The 24,257-nt window shown below is 66.6% G+C and overlaps 5 protein-coding genes across 12 annotated transcripts; 2 read left to right on the top strand and 3 right to left on the bottom strand.

The window, feature by feature from the left end:
* Nucleotides 1-2,515: 2,515 nt before the first annotated feature.
* On the top strand, nucleotides 2,516-3,955 carry CCDC97 (coiled-coil domain containing 97). Its single transcript, XM_086769148.1, has 5 exons — nucleotides 2,516-2,523; nucleotides 2,565-2,695; nucleotides 3,271-3,514; nucleotides 3,625-3,747; nucleotides 3,835-3,955. Exons 1-5 carry the CDS (start codon nucleotides 2,516-2,518, stop codon nucleotides 3,941-3,943), a joined length of 615 nt encoding a protein of 204 aa, XP_086625274.1. The 3' UTR covers nucleotides 3,944-3,955.
* Nucleotides 3,956-4,459: 504 nt separating this feature from the next.
* Nucleotides 4,460-11,652, bottom strand: B9D2 (B9 domain containing 2). 6 transcript variants are annotated; one of them, XM_086769196.1, is made up of 8 exons: nucleotides 11,332-11,447; nucleotides 11,121-11,246; nucleotides 8,513-8,688; nucleotides 8,064-8,181; nucleotides 7,900-7,980; nucleotides 7,671-7,821; nucleotides 5,515-5,668; nucleotides 4,460-4,667 (listed from the first exon to the last, which is right to left on the bottom strand). In XM_086769196.1, exons 1-8 carry the CDS (start codon nucleotides 11,444-11,446, stop codon nucleotides 4,509-4,511), a joined length of 1,080 nt encoding a protein of 359 aa, XP_086625322.1. In that variant the 5' UTR covers nucleotide 11,447; the 3' UTR covers nucleotides 4,460-4,508. The 6 variants fall into 6 exon arrangements, with proteins under 6 accessions (XP_086625322.1, XP_086625318.1, XP_086625319.1 ...); XM_086769192.1 differs by lacking the exons at nucleotides 11,121-11,246; nucleotides 11,332-11,447 and adding an exon at nucleotides 9,142-9,529; XM_086769193.1 differs by lacking the exons at nucleotides 11,121-11,246; nucleotides 11,332-11,447 and adding an exon at nucleotides 9,142-9,529 and having other exon boundaries at nucleotides 7,671-7,792.
* Nucleotides 11,653-12,071: 419 nt separating this feature from the next.
* On the bottom strand, nucleotides 12,072-13,328 carry EXOSC5 (exosome component 5). The gene is made up of 6 exons (XM_086769184.1): nucleotides 13,205-13,328; nucleotides 12,996-13,109; nucleotides 12,795-12,916; nucleotides 12,543-12,683; nucleotides 12,372-12,461; nucleotides 12,072-12,251 (listed from the first exon to the last, which is right to left on the bottom strand). Exons 1-6 carry the CDS (start codon nucleotides 13,296-13,298, stop codon nucleotides 12,159-12,161), a joined length of 654 nt encoding a protein of 217 aa, XP_086625310.1. The 5' UTR covers nucleotides 13,299-13,328; the 3' UTR covers nucleotides 12,072-12,158.
* A 39-nt stretch (nucleotides 13,329-13,367) lies between these two features.
* On the top strand, nucleotides 13,368-16,922 carry BCKDHA (branched chain keto acid dehydrogenase E1 subunit alpha). The gene is made up of 9 exons (XM_086769204.1): nucleotides 13,368-13,470; nucleotides 14,109-14,267; nucleotides 14,858-14,944; nucleotides 15,030-15,138; nucleotides 15,221-15,382; nucleotides 15,454-15,660; nucleotides 15,740-15,881; nucleotides 15,990-16,161; nucleotides 16,708-16,922. The coding sequence occupies exons 1-9, from the start codon at nucleotides 13,384-13,386 to the stop codon at nucleotides 16,876-16,878; spliced, it is 1,296 nt and encodes a 431-aa protein (XP_086625330.1). The 5' UTR covers nucleotides 13,368-13,383; the 3' UTR covers nucleotides 16,879-16,922.
* Nucleotides 16,923-17,388: 466 nt separating this feature from the next.
* Nucleotides 17,389-18,818, bottom strand: DMAC2 (distal membrane arm assembly component 2). 3 transcript variants are annotated; one of them, XM_086769175.1, is made up of 6 exons: nucleotides 18,754-18,818; nucleotides 18,407-18,573; nucleotides 18,199-18,279; nucleotides 17,969-18,102; nucleotides 17,721-17,883; nucleotides 17,389-17,625 (listed from the first exon to the last, which is right to left on the bottom strand). In XM_086769175.1, the coding sequence occupies exons 1-6, from the start codon at nucleotides 18,769-18,771 to the stop codon at nucleotides 17,469-17,471; spliced, it is 720 nt and encodes a 239-aa protein (XP_086625301.1). In that variant the 5' UTR covers nucleotides 18,772-18,818; the 3' UTR covers nucleotides 17,389-17,468. The 3 variants fall into 3 exon arrangements, with proteins under 3 accessions (XP_086625301.1, XP_086625303.1, XP_086625302.1); XM_086769177.1 differs by having other exon boundaries at nucleotides 17,389-17,883; XM_086769176.1 differs by lacking the exon at nucleotides 17,721-17,883.
* Between the last annotated feature and the right edge of the window lie 5,439 nt (nucleotides 18,819-24,257).

Raw genomic sequence — 24,257 nt, 5'->3', positions numbered from 1 at the left:
TTGGGGCGAAGCTGAGGGAGAAGGGGGTTTGGGGAGGAAAAGGCTGATTTTGGGGAGGAAGGGAGGGGATTTGGGGCGAAGCTGAGGGAGAAGGGGGTTTGGGAGGAAAAGGCTGATTTTGGGGAGGAAGGGAGCGGATTTGGGGGCGAAGCTGAGCGAGAAGGGGGGTTTGGGGAGGAAAAGGCTGATTTTGGGGAGGAAGGGAGGGGATTTGGGGCAAAGCTGAGCGAGAAGGGGGTTTGGGGAGGAAAAGGCTGATTTTGGGGAGGAAGGGAGGGGATTTGGGGCGAAGCTGAGGGAGAAGGGGGTTTGGGGAGGAAAAGGCTGATTTTGGGGAGGAAGGGAGGGATTTGGGGCGAAGCTGAGGGAGAAGGGGGTTTGGGGAGGAAAAGGCTGATTTTGGGGAGGAAGGGAGGGGATTTGGGGCGAAGCTGAGGGAGAAGGGGGTTTGGGAGGAAAAGGCTGATTTTGGGGAGGAAGGGAGGGGATTTGGGGCGAAGCTGAGCGAGAAGGGGGGTTTGGGGAGGAAAAGGCTGATTTTGGGGAGGAAGGGAGGGGATTTGGGGCGAAGCTGAGCGAGAAGGGGGGTTTGGGGAGGAAAAGGCTGATTTTGGGGAGGAAGGGAGGGGATTTGGGCGAAGCTGAGGGAGAAGGGGGTTTGGGAGGAAAAGGCTGATTTTGGGGAGGAAGGGAGGGGATTTGGGGCGAAGCTGAGGGAGAAGGGGGTTTGGGGAGGAAAAGGCTGATTTTGGGGAGGAAGGGAGCGGATTTGGGGGCGAAGCTGAGGGAGAAGGGGGGTTTGGGGAGAAAAGGCTGATTTTGGGGAGGAAGGGAGGGGATTTGGGGGCGAAGCTGAGGGAGAAGGGGGTTTGGGGAGGAAAAGGCTGATTTTGGGGAGGAAGGGAGCGGATTTGGGGCGAAGCTGAGGGAGAAGGGGGGTTTGGGGAGGAAAAGGCTGATTTTGGGGAGGAAGGGAGGGGATTTGGGGCGAAGCTGAGCGAGAAGGGGGGTTTGGGGAGGAAAAGGCTGATTTTGGGGAGGAAGGGAGCGGATTTGGGGGCGAAGCTGAGGGAGAAGGGGGGTTTGGGGAGGAAAAGGCTGATTTTGGGGAGGAAGGAGCGGATTTGGGGGCGAAGCTGAGGGAGAAGGGGGGTCTGGGAGGAAAAGGCTGATTTTGGGGAGGGAGCAGGTGAGGTTTTGGAGTGAAACTGGATTTGGGGAGGACGGGGATGGGATTTTGGCAGGAAAACTCCTTTTTCTGGAGAGAGGGGATGGGATTTTGGGGTGAAATACCCCTTGTTTTGGGAGGGTGGGGGTGGGGGGGGTGTTGATGCCCCCTTTTTGGGGAGGGGAGGGCTGGGGTTCGGGGTACAAACAGTCCTTTTCGGCAGGGAGGGGCTCGCAGGCTGGGAAACCCCCTTTGTGCGAGGCGGGGGGGGGGGGGGTGGGGGTGGTTTTGGGTTGGAAACCCCCTTTTCTCCGGCACAGGGGCTCTGGGGCCCCCCCCTCCTGCTGGGAGCGGGGGCCCGGGGCGTGCTTACTCCCCCTTTTCCCCTCTCCCAGTACCCCCAGCAGTGGAACCAGTACTACCAGCAGCAGGGCCCCTGGCCCCCCTACTACGGCGCCTACGACTACGGGGGCTACGGCAGCTCGCAGGGGGGGGCCAGTGCGCAGTGACCCCCCTGTGCGCGTGCGGCTGTGTGTGTGTGTGTCCCAAAATGTTGCGTTTTCTTTTTTTTTTATTATTTTTTGTCTCCCCTCTCTCCCCCGTCTGCTTCAAAAACCCTTTTCACCTCAAACGGGACTCGGAGGGTCAGGCCCCCCCTTTTTGAGCCCCCCGCCGCCCCTTTTTTGGGCCGCATTTCTCTTTCCGGGCCCTTCTCCCTCTGCTTTTGCCCCTTTTCCTTCTTTTCACCCCCCTCCTCCGGCTGTTTTACAGGAATTTTGTTCTTTTTTTTTTTAATTTGGGGTTTATTTTTTTCCCCGCAGTTGGGGATTGTGGGCTCTGGTTTTTACCGCCCCCGCTTCGGGCGAGGAAGGAAAAAAATAAATACAGTTACAAAAAAGAGGAAAATGCCCCCCCGCCCCCGCCCCGTGTCGCGTTCCTCGGCCCCAAATTCGGGGTGAACTCGGGGGGGGGGGGGGCGCCCCTGACCTTTGAACCCGAAGGGGGGGGTAGGAACCGAAGGGCCCCGGAACCTTGCTGTTGTGCCGCTGCGTTTCCCCGCCTCCCGGAAGTGACGCACAGGCGGCGGGACGGAGGCGGCGGCGGGTGAGGCGCGGCGCGCGGGCGGCGTCGCATTCAAACGGGGCCGGGCTGCGGCCGAGGGGGAGGCGGGGGGGTCCCGCTGCCACCCCCCTCCCCGGGGGATTTGGGGTTCCCCCCCCTTTCGCCGGGGACTCTCCCTCGGAGTCCCCCCCCACCCCTTTTTGGGGGGTCCCCCCCCCCCCCCCCCCCCGGGCGGGCGCTAACGGTGCCCCCCGGCCCCCAACAGGACCCGCCGGCCCCCCCCCCATGGCGGGGTGTGACCCCAAACCCGAGGGGGACCCCAGCGCCGCCCCAGCAGGACCCCCCGCCGGAGGGAGGGCCCCCCCCCGAGCGCTGGCGCCCCCAAACCGGCCCCTCGGGGCGCGCCCCCCGCCCGCACGCGCCTGCGCAACCGCCGCTACGCTGCCCTGCGCCAGCTGCTGCAAGGTGGGGTGACGTCACCAGCGGTCTCGGGGGGGCTGACGTGGTGACGTCACCAGCGGGTCTCTGGGGGTGCCGGGGGGGTGCTGACGTCACCAGCGGGTATTTGGGGTGCGGGGGGGGCCTGACGTGCTGACGTCACCAGCGGGTATTTGGGCTGCGGGGGGGGGTGGGGGGGGAGGTGTGTTCCCCACGTCCCTGTGGGACAGCCCCCCCCCCAAATTCCCTGTCACAGCCCAAAAGCACACCCCCCCCCGCTCCCCACCTCGGGCCCCCACTGGCTCCTCGATGGCTCCAGGTGGCGGGGGGGGATGGTGGTGGTTTTGGGGTGTCCCCCCCCCATGGTGTTTTGGGGGGGGGATTTTCCTTTTGTGGGGGGTGAGGCCCCCCCCCATTTCCCCCGGGTTTTGGGGTCTCCCCCGTCCCTTCCCTAGGGGGTTTTTTTTGGGTGATGGGGGGGGGAATCCCCCATTTCCTTTCGGGTTTTGAGCTCCCATTTCACCTGGGCTACCAGCACCCCCCCGCCATTTCCCCATGGATTTTTGGGGTGCCCCCCCCCCAATTTAACCCCCCCCCCGCAGCCGGCGAGTACTTCAGCGAGGAGGAGATGCGGGCGCGGGAACCTCTGCTCTACCACCACTACATCGGGCAGTACCGGGGGGCCGCCGACCCCCTCCCGGGGGACCCTTCCGCCGCCTCCCCCTTTTTGGGGGGCCCCCAACCCGGCCCCCCCTCGCTGACGGGGCTGCTGCTGCGCTCGGTGGAGGAGGCGGCCGTGCAGCAGCGCCTGCGCCGCCAGCGCCTGCGGGGACGGCGACAGCACAGGTCAGCGCCGGGGGATTTTTGGGGGGGGGGGGCCCTGAGTGGCGGGGGGGGGTGTGTAACTCCTTTTTTTTTTTTTTTTTTTTCTGGCCGCCCCCCCCCCAGATGAGGAGGGGGACGCCTCGCCACCCCCCCCGGCCGCCTGATGCGGCTGAACGGGCGATGCTGCGCCAGGAGTTCACCACCCGCATGTTCCAGCGCTTCCTGGACGGCGAGGACGGGGACTTCGACTACAGGTGGGACACCCCCCCACCCCCCCCACCCCAAACCCTCCTGGAGCCCCCCGCACCCCCCCCCTGACCCCCCCCCGCCCCCCCCCGCAGCCAGGTGGATGAGAACCCCGACCTGGACAACCTGGACATTGTCTCGCGGGACGCCGAGGAGCGCTATTTCGACGAGGAGGAGCCCAGCGATGCCCCCCAGCTCGAGTAGTGGCCCCCCCCCCCCCCCAAAAAAAGGCGACACCCCCCCACTGTGCTGGGGGGGGCCCAGACACCCCCTCCCCCAGTGTTTGACTTCGCTGAAGCCACCCATGAGTCACCCCCCAGTGTGGGGGGCGGGGGGGGTGTGTCACCCCACCCCAAATTCCCCTCCTCCCGCCGCCCCCCCCGGCGTGTCGCTCCCCACACCCGGGACACTGCGTCCCCCCCTTGGTGCCCCCCCCAGCTCTGTCTGCACAGGGTGGGGGGGGTCATTTCCTGCCCCCCCCCCCCTCCCGTTTTCCGGAAGGATTTATTTTTATCCCTTCTGCCCCCGCGGGGCCCGGCCAAGGGAGCGGGACGGGACTTGGCGGGGGGGGGGTCCCCAAACGCTTGCCCCCTCCCTCAGAAACAACCCCTACCCCCACCGTGCCCCCCACCCTGCCAAAAAAAAAAAAAAAAAAAACCAAAAACCAAAACAGAAGCCAAAAAAATTCCCGGGAAAAAAAAAAAAAAAAAAAGAAGCGGCTAAAAATTAAATAAGTTTTTTTAGCGCAGGCTGGGGGGCGCGGGGGGGGTCAGCTGCACTTGCAGGCGCGCACCACCATGTTGGAGAGCTGCTCCACGCGCGCCTTGCGCCCCACGTAGTAGACGATGGGCAGGGGGTCCAGGGTCTGCGGGACGCAGCACGGCGCCGCCGACGCCCCCGGGTTGTGCTGGTTGTACAGCGCCAGCACCTGCGGCACCCCCCCCGTCAGGGCCCCCGCGGCCGGGGCTGGGGGTCCCGGACCCAGAGCCCCCCCCACCCCGTCAGGGCCCCCGCGGCCGGGGCTGGGGGTCCAGGACCCAGAGCCCCCCCCACCATTCTCCCCAGGGACCCCCACAGCCCCCCCCCACCATTCTCCCGGACCCAGAGCCCCCCCCATTCTCCCCAGGGACCCCCGCAGGCCCCCCTCCCCAGGCCCCCAACCCCCCCCCCCCTTCTCCCCAGGGACCCCCACAGCTGGGGGTGGGGTCCCAGACCCAGAGCCCCCCCCCCATTCTCCCGGACCCAGAGCCCCCCCCACCATTCTCCCCAGGGACCCCGGCAGCCCCCCCTCCCCAGGCCCCCAACCCCCCCCCCTTCTCCCCAGGGACCCCTGCGGCCAGGGTGGGGGTCCAGGACCCAGAGCCGCCCCCCCCCCATTCTCCCCAGGGACCCCAGTGTGTGGGAGCCCCCCCTCCCAGGGACCCCCGCAGCCGGGGTGGGGGTCCAGGACCCAGAGCCCCCCCCCACCCCATTCTCCCCAGGGACCCCAGTATGTGGGAGCCCCCCCTCCCCAGGGACCCCCGTAGCTGGGGGTGGGGGTCCGGGTCCAGGACCCAGAGCCCCCCCCCACCCCATTCTCCCCAGGGACCCCAGTGTGTGGGGAGCCCCCCCTCCCCAGGGACCCCCGCAGCCGGGGGACACGCAGGGGGATCCTGCTAAGCCCCCTCCCCCCCAGGTGGGGCGAGCCCGTGGGGCCCTTCCCGTGTCTGCCCCCGCCCCAAGCCTGGGGACGGGGGTCCGGGAGCCAGAGCCCCCATTCTGCGCCGGGCCCCCACCTTGGAGTACTGGGTGTCGGCGCTCCAGATGTAGGGGCAGGGCCCCAGGCAGAAGTTGGCCATGTACCCGCGCGGCTCGTGGATCCACTTCCACTGCAGGTCCTTGCGGAAGTCGATGTACAGCGGGCGCACGCAGCAGTTCTTCTCCTCCGTCCTGCGCGGGGGGGCGCGGGGGGTCCAGGGGGGTCCCCAGCGCTCCCCGGGGGTCCCCAGTGGGACATGGGGGGGTCCCGGGGGTCCCCAGCGCTCCCCGGGGGTCCCCAGTGGGACATGGCGGGGTCCCGGGGGTCCCCAGCGCTCCCCGGGGGTTCCCAGTGGGACATGGGGGGGTCCAGGGGGGTCCCCAGCGCTCCCCGGGGGTCCCCAGTGGGACATGGCGGGGTCCCGGGGGTCCCCAGCGCTCCCCGGGGGTCCCCAGCGGGACATGGGGGGGTCCAGGGGGGTCCCCAGCGCTCCCCGGGGGTCCCCAGTGGGACATGGGGGGGTCCAGGGGGCTCCCCAGCGCTCCCCGGGGGTCCCCAGTGGGACATGGGGGGGTCCCGGGGGTCCCCAGCGCTCCCCGGGGGTTCCCAGTGGGACATGGGGGGGTCCCGGGGGTCCCCAGCGCTCCCCGGGGGTTCCCAGTGGGACATGGGGGGGTCCAGGGGGGTCCCCAGCGCTCCCCGGGAGTCCCCAGTGGGACATGGGGGGGTCCAGGGGGGGTCCCCAGCGCTCCCCGGGGGTCCCCAGTGGGACATGGGGGGGTCCAGGGGGGTCCCCAGCGCTCCCCGGGGGTTCCCAGTGGGACATGGGGGGGTCCCTGGGGGTCCCCAGCGCTCCCCGGGAGTCCCCAGTGGGACATTGGGGGGGTCCAGGGGGGTCCCCAGCGCTCCCCGGGGTCCCCAGCGGGACATGGGGGGGTCCCTGGGGGGTCCCCAGCGCTCCCCGGGGGTCCCCAGCGGGACATGGGGGGGTCCAGGGGGGTCCCCAGCGCTCCCCGGGGGTCCCCAGTGGGACATGGGGGGGTCCAGGGGGCTCCCCAGCGCTCCCCGGGGGTCCCCAGCGGGACATGGGGGGGTCCAGGGGGGTCCCCAGCGCTCCCCGGGGGTCCCCAGCGGGACATGGCGGGGTCCCGGGGGTCCCCAGCGCTCCCCGGGGGTTCCCAGTGGGACATGGGGGGGTCCAGGGGGGTCCCAGCGCTCCCCGGGGGTCCCCAGTGGGACATGGGGGGGTCCAGGGGGGTCCCCAGCGCTCCCCGGGGGTCCCCAGCGGGACATGGGGGGGTCCAGGGGGGTTCCCAGCGCTCCCTGGGGGTTCCCAGTGGGACATGGGGGGGTCCCGGGGGGTCCCCAGCGCTCCCCGGGGGTTCCCAGTGGGACATGGGGGGGTCCCTGGGGGTCCCCAGCGCTCCCCGGGAGTCCCCAGTGGGACATGGGGGGGTCCAGGGGGGTCCCCAGCGCTCCCCGGGGGTCCCCAGTGGGACATGGGGGGGTCCAGGGGGGTCCCCAGCGCTCCCCGGGGGTTCCCAGTGGGACATGGGGGGGTCCCTGGGGGTCCCCAGCGCTCCCCGGGAGTCCCCAGTGGGACATGGGGGGGTCCAGGGGGGTCCCCAGCGCTCCCCGGGGGTCCCCAGCGGGACATGGGGGGGTCCAGGGGGGTCCCCAGCGCTCCCCGGGGGTCCCCAGCGGGACATGGGGGGGTCCCCAGCGCTCCCCGGGGGTCCCCAGTGGGACATGGGGGGGTCCAGGGGGGTCCCCAGCGCTCCCCGGGGGTTCCCAGTGGGACATGGGGGGGTCCCCAGCGCTCCCCGGGGGTCCCCAGTGGGACATGGGGGGGTCCCTGGGGGTCCCCAGCCCTCCTAGGGTGGGGAACTGGGTGTCCCTGGGCAATTTAGGGGTGACCCGGTGGTCCCAAGGCCCGCCCCCCCCCCCAGTAGGAACTGTGCTTGCCTGGGGGTCCCCGGGGTGACATGGGGGTCCCCAGCCCTTCCCAATGGGCTACGGGGGGTCCCTGGGGGTCCGCAGCCCTCCTATGGTGGGGAATTGGGCGGCCCTGGGGGTCCCCAGTCGTCTCTAGGGGTCCCCAGCCCTCCCCGGGGGGGACACGGATGTCCCTGGGCGGGATCTCGGGGTCCCCAGCCAATTTCGGGGTGACGGGGGGGTCCCGGGGGGTCTCACCCGAAGCAGTAGTCGGTGTCGAGGGCGCGGCGGCGGCGGGAGCTGTGGAGGTCGTTGGCGCGGTCGGGGGGCAGGGACATGGCCAGCACGTAGGGGACGCGGCGGTGCTTCTTGGCGATGCCCTGCATGTCCCCCCGCTGCTGCTCGAAACCTGCGGGGACGGGGCTGGCACCGGGGGGGGGACACACGGGACCCCCCGTCCCCAAACCCCCCGCCCCCCCCCCGGTACCTTCGATGGTGACGTGCATGGCGGCGGCGGCGGCCTGCTCGCAGGGACAGTGCACGCTCAGCTTGAACGTCCCCAGGGGCTCTGCGGGATTTGGGGGGACATGGGGCGGTGAGAGGGGTCCCTGGTAACAGGCGGGGGGGGGACAGGCGCCCCCCCCCGCTCACCGCTGCTGCCCAGCCACTGTTGGATGACGTCGGTGACGTCAAACCAGAGCCACTCTTCCTCCGCCGTCGCGCGCACCGAGCGCCCGTGCAGGTATCGCCACGAGGCGTTGCCGTAGCCCTGCGGAACAGATCCCGGGGGGGTGGGGGGGTCCCCAAACCGCCACTGCAGCCCCAAAGCCCCCAGACCGCGCCCAGGGGCTCCCCAACCCCAGCAGGACCCCAAATCCCCCAAACGCCATCCACAGGGGCCCGAACCTGACAGGAACCCTCGGATCCCCCAGCGTCGCCCCAAAACCGTGGCCACAGGGGTCCCCACAGCGCCTCAGCGCGGCGCCAAATCGCATCCACGGGGGGTCCCCAACCCCCACCGTGTCCCCGGGCCGTACCCCACCGCTCACTGCGTCCCCAAACCCGCTGTCCCCAGCCCCACGCGTGTCCCCGTCCCCCACCTGGTAGAGCTCCAGGCGCTGCTCGAGCCCCAGGCTCTCGGCGCTCGCCCGCTGCCGCAGCATCCGCAGCTCGGCCCGATGCAGCAGCGCCTCGCGCCCGATCTCCGCCCGCACCCGCGACGTGTTGAAGACGAAGAAGATGCTGCGGCTCGTGGGGCGCCAGTGCTCCAGGGGGCCTGCAGTGGGGACACCCCCCCCCAAAAGCGGCTGTCACACAGTCCTGCCCCGCGCGGTGTTCACTCTGGAGCAGAGTGATGACCACAACGCTTCACCTCCTCCCCCCCCACCAACACGAGTGGCCCAGACCCCGATCTCGCTGGAGTCGGTGCCGCTCCTGGCCATCCCTGGGGGACGCAGGTGTCCCCATGCCTGTCCCCACCCCCGCCTCAGTGACGGGGAAGCGCGGGGCCCGGCCAGGCCTCCGGGAGCTCCACAAAGCTCCCTCAGAGCTGGAATTACTCAGCAAACCACAACGTCCGGCAACGGCCCCCAGCTCCCGCCGCAGCCGGGAGGAGCGACGCACGAGGGCCGACGACACCCAGGCATCGGGGCCGCGGGCGGAAGTGGCCGGTTTGGGGCATCCAGGCCTTGCTCTCCCGGGTGACCCCCCACCCCGGCCCCACGCTCACCCTCTCCTGGGGGTTCCATGGGGAAGCGGTGCAGCTCCTTGGCGTAATACTCATCGGGGTCTTCGGGCGGGCGCAGGCGCGCGCGCTGGCGCAGCAGCTCCTGCGTGCTGTTGTACAGCGCCCGCACCTCGTCCGGCAGCGGCCGGGCGGGGGCTTCGGCGGGGGGCGCCGCCAAGCGCAGTTTGCTCAGGATTTGGCCCCGCACCGCCTCGATGCGTTTCCTCCGCGCCGCTTCCAGGTCCAAGGAGCGGCACGTGGAGAGCGCGCGGGCCGCTCCCAGCACCGCCAGCAGCACGGCCAGCTCCATCCCGCACCAGGACCCTCCTCAAAATCCCGAGACCCTCCCCCAAAACCGGGATGCTCCCCCAAAACTCTGATATTCCCCCCCCAAAAAACCCAGGAAATGCCCCTAAATCGCAATAACCCCCTCCAAACTGTGACACCCCCTGCCGCAAACTGCAGTGATCCCCCCCCCCAAAACCGTGACACCTCCTCCCCCACCCCCAAAATTGCGCTCCCCCCCCCCTCAAACCGTGAGACTCCCCCCTCCCCGCGGTACCGGACCCTGTAACCCCCCCCGCCCCCGGTGCGGCCCGGACCCCTCTCGCTTCCCCCGTTCCGGTCCCGCCGGGTTTTGAGACCGGTGGCGGAACGGGGCGGCCCCACCCAGGAAACGCGGGGGGGTGGGGGGGGGGCGGGGGCGCCCCCCCCCTTCCGCTTTGCGGGGCCCGGAGGTGCGGGGGGGGGGTGGGGGGGGGCAAACTGAGTCACGGCCCCTGGACGCGGTGGGGGGCGAGCGGCCGGGACCCCCCAGGAGGTCGAGACACCACCTCCCCCCCTCCGCCCCCCGCCAGGACCCAGACGTCTGGGACATTTCCTCCCCCCACCCACGGGTGTCTGGGACACCCCTCCCAAAAAAAAGGAGGGGGCTGCCGGCCCCCCCCAGGAACCCCCCCGCCCCCCCAGTCACAGGGAAACCAAACGTGATGCAAAAACAATTTTTATGGGGTGGGGGCAGGGGGGAACCCCACGCCAAAACTCACCCCCCCCCCATGTCCCCCGCCGCTGACCGGGCTGCTGAGGGGGCTGGGCAGGGGCCCCAGGTTAACGGGACATTTTTGGAGGGACGCCGGTGTCCTGCTCGTGGTGGGGGTCCAAGCGTCCCCTCCCCAGGGGGACCCCAGATTCCCATTCCCGGGGGGATCCTGTCCCCCCCTTCCCAAGGGACCCCCTCTCCCCATCCCTCGGGACCTCTGAGCTCCTGTCTCCGAGCGACCCCCGTGTTGCATCCCGGAGAGTCCCACATTCCCCCCCCCAGGGGACCCTGATGTCCCATCCTGGGGGGGTCCAAATGTTCCATCCCCGGGGGACCCTGGTGTCCCGTCCCTGGTGGGCTCCGTTCCTCCATCGCCAGGGGACCCCGCTGTCCTGTCCTGGGGGGCCCCAAATGTCCTGTTCTGGGGCGACCACAACGTCCCATCCCCAGGGGACCCTGATGTCCCGGCCCTGGGGGTGGGTCCCAAACGTCCCATCGCCGGGGCCTGGGGTGTCCCATCCTGGGGGGTCCCTGTCCCCCCGGCCCCCCCTAGCACTCGACGCCGTAGCGGCCGAAATGCCGCAGGAGGACGCCCAGCTGCAGGTGGACGGTGCCGGCGGCCTCGGTGCGCAGGCGGAAACGATCGGCGGTGGTGACGACGGTGGCTTCGGGGGTCCGCAGCTGCGGGCCCCCCCCCACGAAGCGCTGGCTCAGCCGTTCCCACCACGTCCCCCGCGGGCGCCAGGTGACGCAGGCCAACGCGTGGCACCCGGGGGTGGCCGGCACGTGACAAAAACCGTAGCCCACCACCTCGCTGCGGCCCAGCCCGTCCTGGTGCCAGACCTGCAGGTGCAGCCTGGGCCAGCCTGGGGGGGGCAGAGGCGGGGGGGTCAGGGGCGCGGGTGGGGGGATCAGGGGCCATGGCGGGGGACGCGCGCGGTACCTTGCAGCCCCTTGGTGGCAAAATGGAGGTCGAGGGGGTGACACCAATAGGCCACGTCGTCTGCCTGGGGGTCGTCCACGTGCGTCTGGCCCGATCCCAGCCCCGAGAGCAGCTTCCAGTCACCGCCTGCCAGGAGGGGACGGGGGCGCAGGGGGTCAGCCCCCCCCGCTGTCACCCCGAAACCCCGGCGTCACCCCCCGGCCCCGCTCACCGGCGTGCAGCCCCCACTTGCAGAAGAGGCGGCGCTGGGGGAAGCCGCTGCCCCCCACGATTTGCCCGATGATGTGCACCTCCGCCATGCCGCCTGCGGGGGGGACACACGACATCGGGGGGGACCCCCGGGCCACCCCCTCAGCGCACCCCCATCCCCCCCCCCGCACCCCCATCCCCCCTCCCCCTCCATTTCACCTCCCGTCCCACCACAGCCCCCCCCGCCCCCGTTTCCTCCCCATTTACACACGAACGCCGCCCCCCCCCCCAAACGTGGTGCAGGGGGCTGCGCACCGCAGGCCGCGCATGCGCCCGAGGACGCGCCGGCACGCTCGCCCCGCATGGGCGCATGCGCGCCACGCTCCAGCTCAGACGCTTCCGGGTGCCGTTACCGCGGCAACGTGCGGGGCGTCCCAGCCGCCGCTCTGCTATTGGCCAACGCTGCGCGGGCCCCGCCCAGGAGGGGAGGGTGTCGCGGCACGGCCATCAGGGCGCCGCCATCTTGGGAAGGTCGGAGAGCGGCGACACACGTGACGCAAACACCGCGGTGGGAGCCGCCATCTTGAGTGTACCGGCGTGCGCGGCATCCTGCGGCCGCCATCTTGGGTGTGTCGGTGGCGACGGCGGGGCCCCGCCTTGTGTCCCCACGCGTGTCCCCGTGTGTGTGTCCCCCACGCTGGGGGGCTCGGGAGCTGGCGCAGGGGGGTCCTGTGCGACGGTGGATGGACTCCGAGGCGCAGAGGAGGGGAAAGGGGTCATTTACTGACAAGTAGAGGGGGGCAGGCCAGTTGTGGGGGGACGGCGGGGGACAATTCGGGGTTGCTGGCGTCAGGACTTGGAGTATCTCCGGCGGAGGGAATCGCGGTAGAACCGGAAGATGGTCTCGGCGGCACGCTGGGCTGCTGCGAGGCACTGCTGCATCTGCGGGGAGGGGGGAAAGGGCGACTCTGTGGTGTGCGGGGGACCCTACCCGTGAGGGGGGGGGTCCTGCACCCCAGAAGTGTTGTGTGCCCCCCCAGGAGGGGTCCCTGAACCCCTCACCTCCTCCACGGAGCAGCTGCCTTTGGTGGTGGCCATCAGCACCTTCATCTCGGCGCTGTCGATGGCAAACGTGAGGACAGCACGCGCCTCCTGCAAAAACAGGGCGGGGGGGGGCTCAGTGGGGCCCGTGGGGTTTGTGGACCCCTCCCACCCCCACCCCGCCGCGCTCACCTGCTCCTGGCGGGTCGTGGGGTCCAGGACGATGGCGCCGCTGGGGTCGAGGGCGCAGGTGACGCCACAGAAGAGGGACGAGAGGGGCAGCCCCGCGTCCAGCAGCCCCATGCAGGCAGCGTTCAGGCAGCAGGAGAGAAGCTGGGGGGTGGGGTCAAGGACAAAGGGGGGAGACCCCCCCAGACACCAACACAGCTCCACCCCCCCCCGAAGCACACGGACACCCCCCCTCCCCAGAAGCCCCCGGGATACGGAGCCGGCGTCGCTCAGCACCTGCAGGACCAGGGTGACGGCGGTGCGGGGGTGCAGCGCGCGCAGCACCACGGCCTCGCAGGTTCGCCGCAGGAGCCGCTCCCGGCTGCGCTCCGCCACGCCTGCGGGACGGACGGGGGGCGGCGGGGGCTCAACCGGGGCCGCTCCGAGCAACCCCCGGGGCTCCCGCCGGGAACGCACCTGGCAGCCCCACCTTGGGGCGCAGCAGCACCTCCAGCGCCGCCCGGTCCGGGAGCTCCCTGCTGCTCTTCACCTCCGCGGGCCCGTAGAGCCCGGCCAGCACCGAGGTGTCGCCTGGCGACGGGAGCGCGCTCAGCGGCGGGGGCACCGGGGAGGAGCCCCCGCCGGGCCGGGCCGCGGGGGGGGGCGCGAGGGGAGGCCCCGCGTACCCTGCAGGAAAGCGGCCGAGCCGTCGGGCCGCGACAGCAGCCCCTGCTCGCAGGAGAACGGCCGCAGGCAGCACCCGCCGCCCGCCGCCGCCATCGTCCCCTCCTCCGCCGCCACGCCCGCCGCTTCCGCTTCCGGTGCGCGGGGCCACGCCCATCGGCCGAGCCCCGCCCCCCCGGACATGGCGGCCATGGCGGCCTGGCGGGGGCTCCGGTTGCGGCTCCCGCGGATCCCGCGCTGCGGCCCGGCCCGGCGACTCAGCGCCGCCGTGAGTGGGGCCCCGGGGGGCGGACACACACCCACGGGGGGCGGACACACACCCACGGGGGGCGCCCCCACCCCCCCATCCCGTCCCCGGCTCCCCACGTCCGGGTGTCCCCGCGCAGGCAGTGCCCGCGGCGCTGTGTCCCCCCCATCGCATCCCACCCCATCCCACCCCACCCCACCCCCGGGGCCCCGCATCGCGTTCCCACTCCCCCCGTGTCCCCCCCGTCCCACCCCCGGGGCCCCACATCGCGTTCCCACTCCCCCGTGTCCCCCCCGTCCCACCCCCGGGGCCCCGCATCGCGTTCCCACTCCCCCGTGTCCCCCCCCCGTCCCACCCCCGGGGCCCCGCATCGCGTTCCCACTCCCCCGTGTCCCCCCCGTCCCACCCCCGGGGCCCCACATGGCGTTCCCACTCCCCCGTGTCCCCCCCCCGTCCCACCCCCGGGGCCCCGCATCGCGTTCCCACTCCCCCGTGTCCCCCCCGTCCCACCCCCGGGGCCCCACATGGCGTTCCCATGCCCCCGTGTCCCCCCCCGTCCCACGCGCGTCCTGCTATTGGCCCGGTACGGGGTGTGACGGGGGAGGCGCCCGGGGCCCCACGCGGGGGTTTCGGGAGCGGACACGGCGCTGCCGCGGCAGGAGTTCCTCTCGCCGGAGGAGAAGCCGCAGTTCCCCGGAGCCTCGGCCGAATTCGCCGACCGGCTGCAGTTCATCCAGCCCAACGTCATCTCGGGGATCCCCGTGTACCGCGTCATGGACCGGCAGGGCCACATCGTCAGCCCCGCCGAGGACCCCCAGGTCAGCCCCCCAAAGCGGGGGACGCGGCGGGGCAGCGGCACCCACGCGTGTAGCGACCCGGCACGGCAGCTGGGACGGGCAGGGTTTGGGCGCCTGACACCCCGAACGTGTCGTGTCTGGGCACAGGACACCCCAAACACACCATATCTGGGCACGTGACATCCCAAACACACAATAGCGGGGCACGTAACATCCCAAACGGGTCATGTCTGGGCACAGGGCGCCCCGAACACGGCAGAGCCAGGCATGTGGCATCCCAGACACGCAATACCCAGGCAGGTGAAACCCCAGCCATACAATGTCTGGGCACATGACACCCCAAACACGTAATGTCTGGCTGCGTGACACGCCGAGCACACCAGAGCCAGGCGTGGGACACCCCGAACGTGCAACGTCCAAGCACGTGGCACCCCAAACACGCCACAACCCGGTATGCGGCACCCCAAACACATGCCATGTGCGCACCTGTCACCTCGAACGCGCGCGGGACCTCAAACCTGTGCCACCCCGCCGACACGGAAGCGAACCGCATGACGCCACGTGTTTGAGGGCGCCCTCCACACCCCCCTCTTTCCCCCCGCGCCCCGCAGCTGCCGCAGGAGCAGGTGCTGAAGTTCTACAAGACCATGACGCTGCTCAACACCATGGACCGCATCCTCTACGAGTCCCAGCGCCAGGTGGGGATACAGCAGGGGGGGGGCGACACCCCAAAAGCAGGGACCACCCCCCAACCCCACCGCGTGCCCCCCTCCCCGTCCCCAGGGCCGGATCTCCTTCTACATGACCAACTACGGCGAGGAGGGGACGCACGTGGGCAGCGCGGCGGCGCTGGACGACACCGACCTGGTTTTCGGGCAGTACCGGGAGGCGGGTAAGGGGGAGCGGTCCCCAGTTGGGGTGGGGGGGGCACTGGGATGGGGGTGGGTGTCCCCAGTTTTTGGCTCTGTCCCCAGGCGTGCTGATGTACCGCGGTTACCCCTTGGACCTCTTCATGGCGCAGTGCTACGGCAACGCCGACGACCCCGGCAAAGGCCGGCAGATGCCCGTGCACTACGGCTGCCGTGACCGCCATTTTGTCACCATCTCGTCCCCGCTGGCCACCCAGATCCCGCAAGGTGCCCCCTCGCCCCCTAAAAACACCCTCTTGCTCCGCACCGCCCCCCCCAACTCCCTCCCTCCCCCGCAGCCGTGGGGGCCGCCTACGCCATCAAGCGTGCCGACGCCAACCGCGCAGTGATCTGCTATTTCGGGGAGGGGGCAGCCAGCGAGGGGGACGCCCACGCCGGTTTCAATTTCGCCGCCACCCTCGAGTGTCCCATCATTTTCTTCTGCCGGAACAACGGCTACGCCATCTCCACCCCGACCTCCGAGCAGTACCGGGGCGACGGCATCGGTGAGGGGAGCGGGCGTGGGGTTGGCGGGTGGGTGGGCGGGACTGGGGGCCGCACCCCAGCCGTGCCCGCTCCCCGCAGCGGCGCGCGGCCCCGGTTACGGCGTGATGTCTATCCGCGTGGACGGCAACGACGTCTTCGCCGTTTATAACGCCACCAGAGAAGCTCGGCGCCGCGCCGTGGCGGAAAACCAGCCCTTCCTCATCGAAGCCATGACCTACCGGTACGCCGTGAGGGGAACGAGAGGCACGCACGCACCCAAAAATCACCTTTTTATGGTTTGGGTTTTTTTTTTTTCTCCTTTTTTTCCCCCACTTCCTCCCCGCGGCAGAATCGGCCACCACAGCACCAGCGACGACAGCTCGGCGTACCGGTCGGTGGACGAGGTGAACTACTGGGACAAGCAGGACCACCCCATCTCCCGCCTGCGGCACTACATGCTGCGCCGCGGCTGGTGGGACGAGCAGCAGGAGAAGGGCTGGCGCAAGAGCTCCCGCCGGATGGTAACCGGGCTGCCCCGGGATCGCGGGGAGGGGGATCCCCGCGGCGGGGACCTCTGGGGTGTCAAGGGGGAGATCCCTGGGATTTTGGAAGGGGGGATCCCCAGGAGAGGGATCCCTGGGATTTCGAGGGGGAGATCACTGGGATTTTGGGAGGGGGATCCCTGAGATTTTGAGGAGGGGGATCCCCAGGATGGGGATCCCTGGGATTTTGGGGAGGGGGAACCCCAGGAGAGGGATCCCTGGGGTTTCAAGGGGGAGATCCCTGGGATTTTGGGGAGGGGAAACCCCAGGAGGGGGAATTCCCAGGAGGGGGATCTCTGGGATTTCCAGCGGGAGATCGCTGGGATTTTTGGGAGGAGGATCCTTGGGATTTCAAGGGGAAAATTCCTAGGATTTTGGGAAGGGGGATCCTTGGGATTTCAGGGAGGGTGTTCCCTGGGAATTCAAGGGGGGGAACCACAGAATTTCAGCGGGGGGGGGGGGGAGGGAGGGGCCGCGCCACCCTTGAGATTTCAGGGAGGAAAAGGCGCCGCTGCCGCCGCGCAGGTGATGGAGGCGTTCGAGCAGGCGGAGCGGAAGCCGAAGCCCAGCCTGCGGCTCCTTTTCTCCGACGTTTACCGGGAGATGCCCCCCCACCTGCAGCGGCAGCAGGCGGCCCTGGAGCAGCACCTGCAGCACTACGGGGAGCACTACCCCCTCGAGCACTTCCAAAAGTGACCCCCCCGCCCCCAAATAAACCTGGCTTTGCGCCCGAAAGGGGACAGACCCCGCTCAGGGGGTAACGGCGCCCTCGGAGAGGAGGATTAACCCTGGGGCGTGGGATTAACTGGGAGGGGGGATTAAGTCCCTTTGGGGGGGGGAATCCGTCCCCTGAGGAGAGATTAAACCCCTCGCACAGGGATTAAATCCCCTGAGGGGAGAACCGAGCCCCTTAGGGGGCTTAAGCCCCTGTGGAAGGGGAAAGAGCCCCCTCAGAGGGGGAGTTAACCCGGCCAGAGGAGGGAATGAACCCCCGGGAGCAGGGATTAAACCCCTCGGGGGGGGGATTAGCCGGCGCTTCGCTGGTCCCCGCGGGGGCCGTTTTGGGGTGTCACTGTCCCAAAACGCCCGCAGGAGGTTTCAGGCTGGGAAACCCAAGGGGAGGAGGTGAACAGTGTTGCAGCACAGGGCAAAAAAGCAGAAAAACCCATCGATGGCTGCCCAGAAAACCCAAATCCACCGAGGGAGGGAGGGCAGCACGCAGGCATTTAATGCTCCGGGGCAGGGTTCAGCACGGCTCCCTCTGCACCCCAAAAATCCCACCAGCTTCAGGTCGGGGGCTCTCCCTGCCCCGGTGGCATCCCCGTGCTGTCCCCAGCGTCCATGCCCAGGATGTGACAGTCTGGCAGCATCTCCTCAAGCAGGATGCGGACCAGCCCCGGGCTGGGCACCCGCACCCCCGCCACGTCCAGGCGCCGCAGTTCCCTGGGAGGGGGCACGTGGAGATTTGGGGGGCAGCTGGCACCAGGAGCGGTGAGGAGGGGAGGTGGTGCCCGTGGTTCCAGGTCCCCGCTGCTCACCGCAGGTGGTGGAGGGCGGCCAGCCCCCTCTCGGTGATGCGGGGACAACGGGCCACCGACAGCTCCCGCAAGCTGTCCCCAAAAACGTGCAGGCGCCCCAGCGCCCAGTCGTCGAGGTGGGGGCACCTGCTCAGGTCGAGGTGCTGCAGCCGGGTCAGCGGCACTAGCGGGGGTGGGATAGACAGAAGGGGGTCAGGGGGGCACCCTAAGGGATTTGGGGGGGTCCCGGGGGTGTTCTCGGGGCTCACCCAGGTTGTCCAAGCCGCTGTAGTTGAGGGGGGAGCCGCTGAGGTCCAGGGCCACCACGGGGACGTCGCGGAGGCGCAGCACCTCGGGGCGCCAGTCGCCCTCCGGCCGGATCCAGTGGTCCTGCCCCTCAAATCTGGGGGTGGGGGACCAGCATCAGGGCAAGGGGTTCCCCCCCCCGCCCTTCGCCAAGGGAGCAGGGGGCCACCCCCAAAGCAGGGCAGGGGCTCACCTGACCCCCCCGCCGCAGGACAGAGTGAAGGTGGCAGCCACCACGTTGTCCCCGTAAGTGTCCCTGAGGATGCCGCAGTACCTGGGGGGGGCGAGAGGATGGGGGGGACCCAATCCCACCCCCCTGCCTGCAGCCCACAAGCGGGGGGCCTGACCCAGCCCCCCTGCTCCCGCCCCACAAGCGGGGCAGCCCCCCCGGCCCCACGCACGCGTTCCTGCTCCGCAGCCGGTTCCGCCGCCGCCGCTCTCCCCAGGCCGCCGCCGCCTCCACGTCGTAAAACCAGCGGCCCAGCAGCTGCAGCAGCCACCCCCCCGCCGCCCCCCGGCTCTGCCCCGGCGCGGGGCGCGGGGTCGGGGCCCCCCGGCACCGCAGGACCTGCGGGGCGGGAGCGGGGCCGCCTCAGTTTCCCCCTCCCCGCGCCCCCACAGAGGCTCAGGAGCCGCCAGTCCCGGGGGGGGGGCACATCGCAACTTAATGGGGAGGGGGGCGACAAAAAGCTGCTTCCCAAAGGAGGGGGAACACAGGAAAATGGGGGGGGGGAAACGTGCCACCTACCGCCCTCAGCGCCGCCATCTTGGCCGCACCACGTGACAGCGCGCAAGGCGCCCCTCGTGCGCATGCGCGGGAGAGAAACACGCCAGCCCCCGCCCCAGCGCCATAGCCACGCCCCCTGATGCGCGTAGCCACGCCCACGCGGCCCTGGCCGGTAGCGCCCCCCGGCGGCTCGGAGCGGGGGTGAAGGGCAGGACGCCCCCCCCATTGAGGGGTGGGGTGAAATTGGGGGTGTCCGGCTGTGGTTCCCGGAGGGATCTCCTGCGGCTGGCGTATCCCACAGGCTGGGATCCGCTGCTGCAGCTCCCGGAGGTGCTCTGGCGCGGAGGCGGCCGTGCTCCGGAGCAGGGATCCTGCGGCACCGTCAGCGGCACGGGGCACGACGGGCCCCTCACCCCGGGGGCTGCGGGGCGCGAAGCCCGGGTGCAGGAGGGGTGCCCAGGGCTGTCCCTCAGAGCAGGGTCCCCGCAGCCCAGGGGCTGTGTGCTGGGGCAGGGGCTCCGCTGTGCCAGGGTCAGCGCTCAGCCTGCCCGGGGAGCTCCCAGCGCTGCCGTGGGGAGAAGCCGTGGGGGGAAGGAGCGACCCCAGGATGGCAGGGTCCTTCTGCTGCTGAGAGGGTGCTGCTGGGTCAGGGCTGCTCAGGGCTGCAGCTGACTCCAAGAGTACTCGCAATACGAGTTCTCAAGAAGAAGGTCAAGACGAGGGTTGCCATAAAGACAAGGAACTTTTCTGAGTCTGTGTTTTCCATTTCCTACGCTTGGGGAGCGGGGAGGCGTAAACGGTGAGAGTTCTCTGTTTGACAGGTCACAGACTGCCGAGCCGTAACTCTGGGTGACCAGCACGTCCTCCAGGATTCTCCTGACGTCCTTCCAGCCGCTCCTCTGCCTGCGGACAGCAGCAGCATCACCTCCGCCCGATCCATCGGGCTTGGTCAGGCTCGCTCCTCTCTCTAACTGCACAACAGACGATGTGCCGCAGCAGACAACGCTAAAAGGAGGGCTTCTGTGGGGCCAGGGTGAGCGCACAGAGGTTGGGACAGCGTCTGTGAGCGGTGACAGGGAAAGGACATGGACAGGGAAACACCTCCCAGGAGGACAATTTGCAGGCAGAAGGGATATGGTAAGGGAATGAGATAAAATTAAAACCACAAATGTCGTGGGAGAATCCAGAAAACTCTGTGTGATCCCCTCTGGTGCAGCCCCCTTCCTCTGAGCAAGCCCCTGCCCCCTCTCCCACCCACCAGCGCCTCTGCCCCCCGGGCTGGGGGGTCCCAGACATGAACCCCCTCCTGTGAGGCCGGAGCTCCAGCAGAGCCGTGGTGCAGCTCTCCAGCCACGTGTCCATGTCCCTCTGCAGAGCACAGGGGCTGAGAGCAGCTGCCCGGCGATGGTGGTGTCGGGGAGGGGGCACGCACAGCTGGGGGAGGGGGACGCTGCCCCGAGAGCCCCCCTGCTTCTGCCCTGCCTGTTCTTGGCCGGACCCTGGCTGTATTTTCCCTTCTCCCTCCACCTGTCGGTGCTATTGCTGGTGTTGTTACCGAAATCTGGAATGAAACTCCTCAACAGCAATGAGAAGTTTAGAAGCAGGCGCTCTTTATCGCGGCGCCGGGCGCACGGGGGGTTGCCGCACCCGGCCTGCGTGCGGGTCTGGAAATGCGGGCAGAGTCTGTTTAGTGATCTCATGCAGAAGCGTTAATAACTTCCCAAACGCTGACACGTGATCATCAGTTTTCCCAGAAATCATTCTCGTATTCCCCACCCACTTGCGCGTGCTCGGGCTTTTGAGTCGAGGGTCTTCTGGTGGTCCCGGGGTCGTCGGAGCGCCCCCTCCTCGGGTTCGCTGCTGGAAGCCCTCCTTAAAATCTCCATCCGCGGTCTTGGGAACAGGTCGCGTTGTCCTGGATTTGCTGGCTCCAGCGTGCCCCGGGGCTCAGGGCCCGTCCCCACAGCTGGGGTTTGAGGCCCACCTTTGTTGTACCCCCTTTCTGAATTCCCCCGGACGCGCTGGGCCGGCTGCTGACGGACGAGATGTTGTCACGGTTCTGAGACTCCCCGTTCCCTCTCAGGACAAATAGATTTCGTATAAAATTTAACCTATGTGACATCGGTTCTAGAGTCAGCAAGAATCACCTCATGTTGATATTTCGTTTTCAAAAATCGTATTATTCTAAAATTATACTGATTAAGCATTTTATGTCATGTAACAGTGCCATTTCGTCCTTGCTGCCAGGCTTGCCGGGGAGGCGTGGTGGGGACGATGAGTATCAGAAGCCATGGGAATGAGAAACAAGGGACTTTCCGAGAGAAGGAAAAGAAAATAAAGGACACCTGGTGGTGGATGGACGATCGGAGGGTAGCTAAGCACACAAGCTGTAACAATAAATGATTTTCGCTTAGCATGCAGCGGGGGGCCGTGACTACGTTCCCACAAATGGCGACCGAACAGGGACTTGTTAGAAGTAGTGAAGATCAGAAGATTGTGATTCCGGTGGGAACACCCGGCCGATTGGTAGGAAGGTTGCACAGCAAGTTCGTTACCTCGAGGAAGGGAGGTAAGCGGCCAGGAACGAGGAGGGCACAGCTCCAAAAAGAAACTTGGCCGAACTGGGGAAGTCTGCGCAGCATCCGTTACCTCGACTAAGGGAGGCGACGTGGCTAGGAACGACGAGAAGCACGGCTTCAAAGGAACATAAATCAATTTTAACGATTCTAACAAAAGTGTTAGAGGAACAGAACCGTGCTCTTAGTAACCCTGACCTGAAGAGCTTGTTGGTTTGGGTGTCTGCTCACGTAGCAGGCGCTAACACCTCTCATATCTGCACGGTGGGCACCTGGGACAGTGTAGGTGCTGAGCTGTGGGCCTGTGCAACGCGGGGTGACCCTGCTGCTCAAAGGTTATGACCGGCGTGGCGTGTAATGTTTGAAGCCTTAAAGAATCACACACAGAAGGGGGATCCGACAGCACCCGTTACCCCGTCCGCTCCTCCGTCCATGGAAACAAAGACTAACAGCGAGCTGGAAAATCCCTTTGATCCAGGTCCCATAGATCCAGAAAAGGAGCCTTCGGTCTTTGGAGCTTCCTCGTTACAGAGGTGGCGTGTTTGTGTGTGTGTCCTTTGTGTCAACGGTGTCATGTTTTTGTTACTGTTCGGCGTTGTTGGTGTGGACGTAAGCTTATTCCAGCTGATCTCTATTTGTGCTACAGCTGAGTGTTTGGGTGTGTGCGGTGTCGCAGGTCGACCCCGTCAGAACAAGGGACACATCCAGGTTGATATTGTTGCGTGCAAGGCGCAGCGTTGAGTTATAAGATCTTTAAGTGGAAAGGGACAGGCAGTGCAAACAGAGAAATTAGAATCATAGAATCATAGAATCATAGAACGGTTTGGGTTGGAAGGGACCTTCAAAGGTCATCTAGTCCAACCCCCCTGCAAGAAGCAGGGACATCCCTGACTAGGTCAGGTTGCTCAGAGCCTCATCCAGCCTGGCCTTGAACATTTCCACGAATGGGGCCCCCACCGCCTTTCTGGGAAACCTGTTCCAGTGTTCTATAACTCGCATCGTAAAAAATTTTTTCCTAATTTCTAATCTAAATCTACCCCCCACTATTTTAAAACCATTACTGTTGGCTTCGGTCTTCGTGATCGGGATCGGTGGTGCCTGTAGGCGGCGGCGGACCTCCCCCTTATGGCCTATTTGCATCCACAAGGAGCTATGCGGAGTCCAGGGACACCCACCCTGGGGCCAATAAGCACCCTGACACCACCATGGTGGAAATGCGAATGGCGATTTATTAGGCTGCATCACACGCTTATATACTGGCTGGCTCCACCTTCGTGGGCGGCGCACTCCTAGGGGAGGGGTCAGCCTATCTGTCCGTCACAGCGCGAGATCTTCCGAGCGCCGTTCCCTACATCTCCCCCTCCCCATGATAAACTTTAAGGCACAACTTTATTCACCATGCATTCCTTAACAAATGATCTATAACTTGCTGATGTCTATCATCCATTAATATGCGTAAACGAACAATAACCCATCTTCCGAAAAACATACAAACAGGTAAACCGCAACATAACATTGCAAATACAATCACAAGAACTACCAGAACTGTGTATAACCAATCCCAACTGAAGAAGCTCATAATCCACTCCCATACCGTGTTCCAACCTTTACCCAAATCTATACGCACTATGTCTGCGTTATCCGCTATGTTATCTGCGAGCTTCTTTAAATATATATTCCTCCTTCCTCTCTTCTCATAATCTGTGTTATGGAGGCAACGATGGATTTTGTGTAACGGCTCCATCACAGCCTCCTTGACCCAGGAGCTCTAATGCCAAATCTAGTGCCTTCGCATGTGCCTCCAGCACCTTCTGAGTGTGCCCAAACCTCTTCTCCATGTCGGCAAGTGTTGCCTTTTTGAGGTTTGATGTCTTCAATGTGTGACAGGTCACCTTCTTCAAAGCTAACGTGACCCTTTGTGCAGCCAGGCCTGGTGCGAACATCAAAGTGAAAAATCCCCCTGCATTGTCCCAGTCTGGGACTGCAATTTTATCATCACACGTGTCTGAAAATGCATCTTCTTCCAATTCTACGCTCCTCTTCCTGCGATTCACCGAACCTCCCTCCTTTGTCACAGCTAATGTTTGCAAAGTCCCTCGGGTGCACACCCCATACATTATTCCGGGCTTCATGCAAAAATGGACTGTGTCATTGCACAGGAAAACGAATGGGCTTCCGTGATGGATTAGCCCGAATCACCACACAGTTTCTCGCTCACCCTCCCCCTCCCCAGGGGGATGGGGGAGAGAATTGGGAAGGAAGGAGAACTCCTGGGTTGAGATGAAGACAATTTACTAAAATAAAAGGGAAAACTACAATAATAACAGAATATAAGGATATCAAAAATATACAAAGTGAACAATATGTGTTTTCTCACCACCCGATGTCCCAATGACCGACACAGCCCGTCCCGAGCAGCGATCACGGAAACAAACCCGAGCAGCAAGCAAAGGAGCAAAAGGGAGCCAGCAAGGTAGGGGGAACGATGCCAGCAAAAACAAGCAGGAAGGATGGATGCCAGGAAGGCAGATACCCACCCTCGCCTGCCCCCACTTATATACTGAGCATGACGTTTATGGCATGGAATACTCTCTTTGGCTAGTTTGGCTCAATTATGCTGTCTGTCTTTCTCCCAGCTTCCTGCATCTGCACATTAGCGAGACTTGGAGAGCAGGACGGTGTCCTTGGTCTCATTCACAACAACTGGTATCATCAGGGTGTTTATGAACATTCTTCACACACAAAATCCAAAACATACCAGCTACTGAGAGGAAAAATTAACTCCATCCCTGCCAAAACCAGGACAGTATCCACCCCTTATTCCATACCACCTACGTCATGTGTATACATATACACACACATAGATGTAACTCCTTCAATCTATGGGCTATCCCTCCAAAGTCTGTTGAGTTCATTTAGTCCATGACTTTGGGTTCCATCTGTCATAAC

This window comes from Chlamydotis macqueenii, chromosome 31 (genome assembly GCF_036417535.1).
Source record: "Chlamydotis macqueenii isolate bChlMac1 chromosome 31, bChlMac1.mat, whole genome shotgun sequence".
Classification (NCBI taxonomy): Eukaryota; Metazoa; Chordata; class Aves; order Otidiformes; family Otididae; genus Chlamydotis; species Chlamydotis macqueenii.
This window is presented reverse-complemented; position numbering and strand designations above follow the sequence as displayed.